We start from the raw sequence: 6,002 nt of genomic DNA, 5'->3' as shown, positions 1-6,002 counted from the left end.
GTGTTCTAGGATATTCTCTATGTGTGCCTTGGCCTTATGCCAATAGGATATGTAGTTAGACTAGATCTATGTATTCATATCCTTACCATATTGGTATTGTGTAATTCCCTATATAAAGGGCTCCTATCAATGAATAAGATGACTCTCTTGCTATCTCTTTGTCTCTACACTTTATTCTTCATCAAAGATTAAATGATGACATGAAATCTTAGACGATTTATGTTGTTATAATACTATTTTAGCCCTTTTAATGAGTTATGAAGTCAAAATTAACGTCTGAATTAAACGGAATTTCAGCAATTGAGCATGATTTATGAAAATTGAAAACTTTAGAAGATAAATTTTTAAAATTAAAAGTATAAAAAGTGAAATGATATTAACTCTAAGTCTCAGAGGTGTAAATTAAAATTAATCATAATGATAAAATCCAGCATCTACCACTTTAATTACCAAAAACTGATAAATACGACGTGGTATGTTTTCCAAATAGGGAAAGAAGGGGCATCTTAGCAACAAACTTTTTGTGCACATGGATTTCAAAAGCAAATGGACATAATATCTTTGATGTTCAGGGCCCTTTCAATGAGGGATCCCTATTTTAAGTAATTTATAGGGATAGGGTATTACACCAACTTCCCGATTATAATTTTACATCTCCACCGTTCATATCTTAAGTCTATATGAGTAGATCACCTCTACAAAATTTCATATGATTTGGTGATCGTTAAGGCTTTCAAAAGTTCAATTTAGTTTTAATGACCTTCAACGGTTTTAGTTTGACATAAGCTGGACCGTTCAAGATCATTAAAACTAAATCAAACTTTTGAAAACCTTAACGATCACCAAATCATATGAAATTTTGTAGAAGTGATCTACTCATATAGACCTAAGATATGAACGGTGGAGATGTAAAATTATAATCGGGAAGTTGGTGTAATGCCCTATCCCTATAAATGACTTAAAATAGGGATCCCTCAATGGAAGAGGCTACTTTGATGTTAGCACAACACAAGGCATGTGTATTGCACCATTGTCTTCTTCACTTTATAAAATGGGCACCACAAGAACAAAACGGGCCACATGAAATGAATGGAAACGATAGAGGATTTCAAACACCACACAAAATCGATGAACGTTTAACATGCCGAGTAAAACTATCAACTATGCTTTCTTATCTGAAGAGATATATATGAGATATTATGATACACCCACTAAGAAACTGAAATAATAAACTTTTTATCATTGATACAGTTCCTTGCTTTGATATGGAGCTGCTTAATTACAGAAACTGAGATTTAATCAATCAGTTAGATGATCTATGGCAAGCTCGAGCAGTTGCGGCAAGCCTTGAACAGGGAAATTAAAGAACAAACTAAACGAAATTCCAGGCTTTTTAAAGCCACCAAAATTGAAAAGCTAATCGAATAAGGGAGGTTGGGAATCTGTAGGAAGAAATTGAAGGGAGGTTGGGAATCTGTAGGAAGCCTAGGTATGCATCATATAATTGGAGCTGAGATTACTGGGTTGGGAGAGCTGCCAAGCCTAACCATGACTTGCCATCGGCTGCCGGCTTTGAAGGGGCGGAAAGACCAGCGATGCTCATTTGGTAGGGAGCCAGGTTGTTCATCCTGTAAATTTGTAAAAGAAAATAACCCGATTAGACCATCATAACCAATCACCTTAATGTCAAATTCGAAACCTAAACCAAACATGCGTATCCACGATAAAACAAGGACAGATTGGTTTTAGCTTACCTATCCTTTCTCTTAGCCAGGAAGCGCTGCAGTGAAGCTTTCCTTTGCATTGGTATATCTGCAATGAAAAAATAACCAATACAATTTCATCACAAACATGTTACATATACCATTGCCTCATGTCCAAACAGAGTGACGAGTTCGGAAAGGTTACCAGTAATGACGGGACGAGTGGGGGTTGGCTTGATGGCCTCCTGCTGCTGAATCACTTGATTGCCGAACTTGGGGAAAGAATTTGAGCTCGGAGGAACCACCGCAGCGGTGCCGGAATTGATCGGAGCCTTCCCAAATTGATTGGGGAAAGAATTTGAGCTCGGAGGAACCACCGGGGCGGTGCCAGAATTGATCGGAGCCTTCCCAAATTGAGTACCAAAAATAGTTGTGGTGTTGGTCTTCACCGGAGCAGAAACCTGAGCCATCTGGTGGCTCTTGGAGCTTTCCTTGCTAGCCAACAGCATCACCTCCTTGGCCTTCTCAGCTGGAAAATCGTCAAACACAACGACTTGCCCACCATAGAAGATGGTCATCTGGGCCTTCTGGGGCAAAGTCTTCTTCACAGTACTGATACATATTCAACAAGCTAGAATCAGTCTACAACAATCCTCTAATCAAAACCATTCACTCCTATCAAATCAAACCATTTGAATTTTACAGAATCCCAATTAGTATTAGACTGTAATGGATTTAAGGCGTACCTAAAATCACCCAAGAAATCACTCATCTTGGGGAGAGAAGACCCAAATCCAGCTTGCTGAGGAAACAAATCCCTGGATTTGAAGCCTCTGGGAGCCGCCGGAACATTCCTCGGTTTCTCCATCACCGGAAAAAATTTCATCGGCTGCTGTTGCTGCTGAGCCCTCTGCCGGAAAATCTCACCACTCCCTGAAAAACAAAGCAGAAATTTATTCAAAACACAACTCAACACAAACACAAAATCCAACAACGAGAAATTTCAGGAGCAAAAAACTCGGACATGAGTCACATGACCATTATATATCTGTCCGGAAAACACTGACCATTATTGACATGAGGGAACTGCATGTCGACGAGGTTCAGATCTCCCACCTGACCCTTCTCTTTCAGGTACTGGTACAGCATGCTACAAGTCTGAGTAAAACTCGGGGCCTTCTCCGCCGTTCTCATTTCCGACGAGCTCGACATTTCCCGGCGGCCAAATTCAAAACCCAAAATATCTTTCAGACAAAGACAAAACCAAGAACAGAACCCGGAGCCTTCTTCTTCTTCTAGGCTCTGCTTTCTGGCTTTATCTTACAGAAGAGAGAGAGAAGAGGGAGGAGCAAGCTTATCTATATATATTGGTTTAATTTTTCTAATATAGTAACATTTTTTTGTTTTTAATTTTTGAATATTATAATTCGTGGTTTATGAATTAAAGCACGAGGAATATATGGTAAGGCCGGGCTGGGTTAGTTGGGTTCTTCGCAACTTCCCAGGTCGACTACGAGAAATGTTTTTTTATTTTTTCTATTATTTTATTTTTGCTGCCATCGGTCGCCGTCAGTTTTCCATTTCAAACACGTGTTCTTTGCGTCACCTAATAAACACCACCATGCTTGTTTTGCCGCTTTACCCAGTAACATACCACCCCCGATATGGTACTTATTTGCTATACTACCATTTTCATGTTCATATAAACTTCTATTTTTGGTTAAATCAGTACGATTTTACGAACTGCCGTTTTGAATAATGTTCTATTTTTCTGAGGTTTATGTATTCTTTGGTGTATGTCGATTTTGTTCAAACTTTAGTTGTTGTTCTATCATTCTTGAATAGGATGTTCAAAAGGTGTAAGATGTGTTCAAAAGGTTATGCATTAAAGCGTGGATAAAGATGTGATTCTACACGAGCCTCTTTTAAAAAAAATTATAATGCATATTCATTAACTTATTACGTTGAATCACATACATATGTTTTCTCATAGACCTTTTATGTTATTCTTGAATGCATATCTAAAAATTTACACACCATATATGGAAGACATATATTCGGTTCTATAGTTTAGTTCTCTTCAAACATCTCACGGATAAGAATATAGCGTAGACTCGTTAATTTCAATACAATAAGTTACAAACGAGTACGTAGAAATGTCGTCACTCAAACTACTATGGTTAAATCATTACAATTTAAATATACACCATATTGAATCATTTTCTATTTTTATCAAAAAGATAGGTTTATGTCGATTCTGTCCAAACTTTAGTTGTTGTTCTGTTATTTTGAACAATATGTTCAAAAGGTATAGAACGTTTAAAAGGTTATGCATTAAAGCGTGGACAAATGTTTGTTTCTCTGTGAAAAAAATTGTAACGTAGATTCCCCGATTTAATACATTGAATTGCACACACTTGTTCTCTCATACACCTCTATGTCATATTTAAATGCATATTTAACAAGTTACGCAGCATATATGGAAGAAAAATTTGTCCTTTTTAAATCTTTCGTGGATAAGATTAGTGGGTGGAACGTCGTCACCCCAACGATAATGAATACATTACACATTATTATGGTTAAATCATCACAGTTTAATAATAACCATATTAATAACTCTCTTTTTTCTCATTGAAAAAAGAAGACCCGAGAAATAAATTTTAACATGTGGTGCATGTATGTTTTTTGAACTTTAGTTGTTATTCCATCATTATTGGAAAAGATGTCCAAAATGCTATGCACTATATGAAATATTGTCGAAGCTTTGGTTTTTTGTGAGTTTGTCATGGACACCAAACCAATACATTGAATTACACACACATGTTCTCTCATACACCTCTTATGTCATACTTGAATGCATGTTCAAAAAGTTACGCATCTATCATGGAACACCGACTTTCATATCATCAGTTGCACACGAGTGCGTAGAAAGACATCATCCACACAATAATATGATACGTTACTTTTAATTTTGACAGTGACCTATGTGAATCAAAATGTCTTGTTTTCAAGAAATTGATTATCTAAAAATAGTTATTTTTTAACCAATGTTATTATTTAAAAATTTATATATTCAACTTATATCTTTATTTTGCAGATTTATTTTGTTGTAATTTGTACTTTTTCACTGCTACGGAATATTGAGAATATATTTTAGATAATTAAACAAATAAATAGCCCTATGGTAAAAAAAAAGATAGAAATGAGAAAGGGATGTGTGAGTGTGTGGTGCGCCCAAATTGCAATAAATAATGAATAATTTCTCATGTGATACCCAGCTATGTGTTACTTAAGAGTCAACTAGTCAAACACACCCATGGTCCCCCCACCAACCATCCATTTCCATTAAATGCCCCACATGCCGAAACACATGGATATATTACGTGCGGCCATTTCCGTAAATTCGTATCCCGACACTTGCAGTAAACGGCGTTGTTCGCCGTTAGGGTTCGTGGTTGGGCCTTTTAAGAGCAATCCTGTAGGTGCCAAACTGGTGATAAGGACCGTCAAGTGGGCCCCAGCAACTTGCGCGGGTCTTTTGCTTTTTTTCTTAATTTTTGGGAAAATAAAAGAAGGCGGCAAGATCACGTTGCCCCTGGCCCAACTACGATTAGAATACGGTGAGCCGTACGTAGACAAACCCTGCTTTTTGTGAAAATGCAGATGCCAATTTCGACTTGGATTCATTCCAATTTCCAACCAGGTAATATGGGAATGGGAATGGAATGGGATATTCTTTTGCTCAGTTCAGTTGTATTCAGGCAACATGATTCTTTTTACACTTACAGGTTTTCATTTGAGTAGTTGATCATGTGACTCAAATGAAAACCTTGTTAAAATACTATGATGTTTGTAATTTTGATAAAGAAAGTTGAAAGTTTAGGCACACCAAACACATTTGTATGAACAATACATATATTGAATGTGTTTTAGTTTCAACCGTATAGTCTTGTATTTTACATTTTTTTTATAAAACAAATCATATGGTATGGTACGATTGGTCAAGGTGTCTAGTATGTAAATCTTATGTATAGAGTTCGAGTCTAAACTCCTATCAATTTGCGCCCAACATGATTGAGGGGCATTTAAGTTTGTCTGGCTTTGATGGGTTACTCTCGTGGACCTCGGCTTGAATATTGACCGGATAGCCGGTTGTGTAACTAACTTGCTGACGTAATTAAAATTGCTTAGTTTCTCACTTCGATAAAAAAAAATCAACAAATAACCGTACTCGGTTTCTAAACTTGAAATCACGACTTGCGTCGCTCGTATAGATAATTTCTAGTTTTAATAAAGAAA

The 6,002-nt window shown here is 36.7% G+C and overlaps 1 protein-coding gene across 1 annotated transcript; it reads right to left on the bottom strand.

The window, feature by feature from the left end:
* Window positions 1-1,175: 1,175 nt before the first annotated feature.
* On the bottom strand, window positions 1,176-3,038 carry LOC101302102 (protein TIFY 10A-like). Its single transcript, XM_004287607.1, has 5 exons — window positions 2,771-3,038; window positions 2,450-2,636; window positions 1,909-2,315; window positions 1,755-1,812; window positions 1,176-1,628 (listed from the first exon to the last, which is right to left on the bottom strand). The coding sequence occupies exons 1-5, from the start codon at window positions 2,913-2,915 to the stop codon at window positions 1,517-1,519; spliced, it is 909 nt and encodes a 302-aa protein (XP_004287655.1). The 5' UTR covers window positions 2,916-3,038; the 3' UTR covers window positions 1,176-1,516.
* Between the last annotated feature and the right edge of the window lie 2,964 nt (window positions 3,039-6,002).

Source organism: Fragaria vesca, linkage group LG1, assembly GCF_000184155.1.
Source record: "Fragaria vesca subsp. vesca linkage group LG1, FraVesHawaii_1.0, whole genome shotgun sequence".
In the NCBI taxonomy this organism is placed as follows: domain Eukaryota; kingdom Viridiplantae; phylum Streptophyta; class Magnoliopsida; order Rosales; family Rosaceae; genus Fragaria; species Fragaria vesca.
Note: the sequence above shows the minus strand (reverse complement) of the source record. Positions and strands in the feature narration are given on the sequence as shown.

Excerpts from the sequence above, each read along its gene's own strand:
- LOC101302102 (XM_004287607.1), bottom strand. The coding sequence starts at position 2,915 with ATGTCGAGCTCGTCGGAAATGAGAACGGCGGAGAAGGCCCCGAGTTTT. Across the intron at positions 2,637-2,770 it reads GTTCCCTCATGTCAATAATG|GGAGTGGTGAGATTTTCCGG; the intron begins GTCAGTGTTTTC and ends TTTGTTTTTCAG. Across the intron at positions 1,813-1,908 it reads CACTCGTCCCGTCATTACTG|ATATACCAATGCAAAGGAAA; the intron begins GTAACCTTTCCG and ends TTTTCATTGCAG.